The following is a 1,489-nucleotide window of genomic DNA, read 5'->3' as shown; positions in this document are numbered from 1 at the left end:
AAGTACAGATCAGCAGAATGTAAACTGCAGGATGTATAGTGTATGCATATTCTCCTAATAATTTTATGGTTGATACAAAGAATATGTATCGTTATGGTGCCTGTTATGTTCAAGATGGAAACAATATCTTATCAACTGTGTGTCACAGTTATGTTAAGTGCCATCTGTTCCCGCTCAGTGCTCCTTGGATTTCAACTCCAAACATGGTAACCTTTTCATTGCAACTTAGCTCTGTTGCCAAGAGAAATTCTCTCTCTCTCTCTTTGCGCACACGCGTACACACACACACACGCACATTGTGCTCTCTCCCTGCCTGGTTAGGCTCTTCAACGATTAACTCAAAATCCGAAAGCTCTCCCAAGTTTGCCTTTCGAGCAGAAATGTTTCGGGAAAATTCAAGTTTCATCGAGACTATTTTGTACGATAGTCCTGGATGTAAGATTCTGAAAAATGGGAGTGAAGGAGCCATTTACCACTTGGCCAATGTCATGTTTACACTGGGCTACATGAGCGGCAGTGGGTTCTTTGGTCTCGTTTATCTGTTCAGTCTTTTGGGCGTTGGGTTTTTCATTCAGTCTCTTTGGGGCTGGGTCGATGCCTGCGGGGTGGATATTTTTATGTGGAGCCTGTTACTTTTTGTGTTCTGCTTGGTCCAACTGGCGCACATTGGTTACCGGCTGAGGAAGGTGAATTTCGAGGAAGACTTCACGAATCTTTACAAAGCCATGTTCCAGCCGCTCGATGTGCCGCTCGGTGTCTACAAGGAGATCGTGAACTGCTGCGATGCCGAGGTGACGAGTCTCTCCCGTGAGCAGAACTACGCGGTGGAAGGCAAAACCGCAATTGACCGCTTGTCCCTGCTGCTCTCAGGCAGGTCAGTGGCAGCAAGTGCTCGGAACCGGACAGTTAGCAACATATACACGGGGGGGGGGGGGGGGTTGGTGTGCTCATTTGTTTGGTGGGATGTAACTGACACCAACACTTCGAGAATCGCCTTTAATAGCATGTTGTGTTGCAATGTAATCAGTTTTGTCAAATACTCCAGTTAAACCACTCTCAGTTACACAGATGTATGTGTTTTCATCAACAACATTGCGTCCAGGTTCAGTTTTCCGGTAATACCACACCGTTACTTGACTTTTTCTAAAGAGCGAATGCTCCGAAAGAAGTTATTTTTCTTTCCGCCGACCGCCTCAGGTTGTGCTTTTCTGAGAGCAGGCGGGGGCTAAGATCAAGCACAGTTTACGCTAACTTTTTATTTATTTTATCGTAGTCGTCTCGTGTTTTAATGTGATTCCATTTGGTGTTCAAATAGAACACGGCCTCCTGGGCCTTGAGAATCCAGCCTTGGGAAGGTGCCAGTGTTTACTGAAGGATCCCTCATCCATGTTACAGACTCCTAGTCCCCTCCCTCCTCCCCCAGTACTGGTGGAATGTATACTCACCAATTCTTTCGGGAAACAGCTGTAACATGGTTTGTTGACTTTTT

General features: G+C 45.9%; 1 protein-coding gene across 1 annotated transcript; it reads left to right on the top strand.

The window, feature by feature from the left end:
- The first annotated feature begins 243 nt into the window (after window positions 1-243).
- LOC122548198 (popeye domain-containing protein 3-like) lies at window positions 244-1,064 on the top strand. Its single transcript, XM_043686743.1, has one exon. It carries the CDS (start codon window positions 381-383, stop codon window positions 1,047-1,049), a length of 669 nt encoding a protein of 222 aa, XP_043542678.1. The 5' UTR covers window positions 244-380; the 3' UTR covers window positions 1,050-1,064.
- The last annotated feature ends 425 nt before the right edge of the window (window positions 1,065-1,489 follow it).

Source organism: Chiloscyllium plagiosum, unplaced genomic scaffold (assembly GCF_004010195.1).
Source record: "Chiloscyllium plagiosum isolate BGI_BamShark_2017 unplaced genomic scaffold, ASM401019v2 scaf_13036, whole genome shotgun sequence".
Lineage (NCBI taxonomy): Eukaryota > Metazoa > Chordata > Chondrichthyes > Orectolobiformes > Hemiscylliidae > Chiloscyllium > Chiloscyllium plagiosum.
This window is presented reverse-complemented; position numbering and strand designations above follow the sequence as displayed.

Coding starts and splice junctions, on each gene's coding strand:
- LOC122548198 (XM_043686743.1), top strand. CDS start 381: ATGTTTCGGGAAAATTCAAGTTTCATCGAGACTATTTTGTACGATAGT.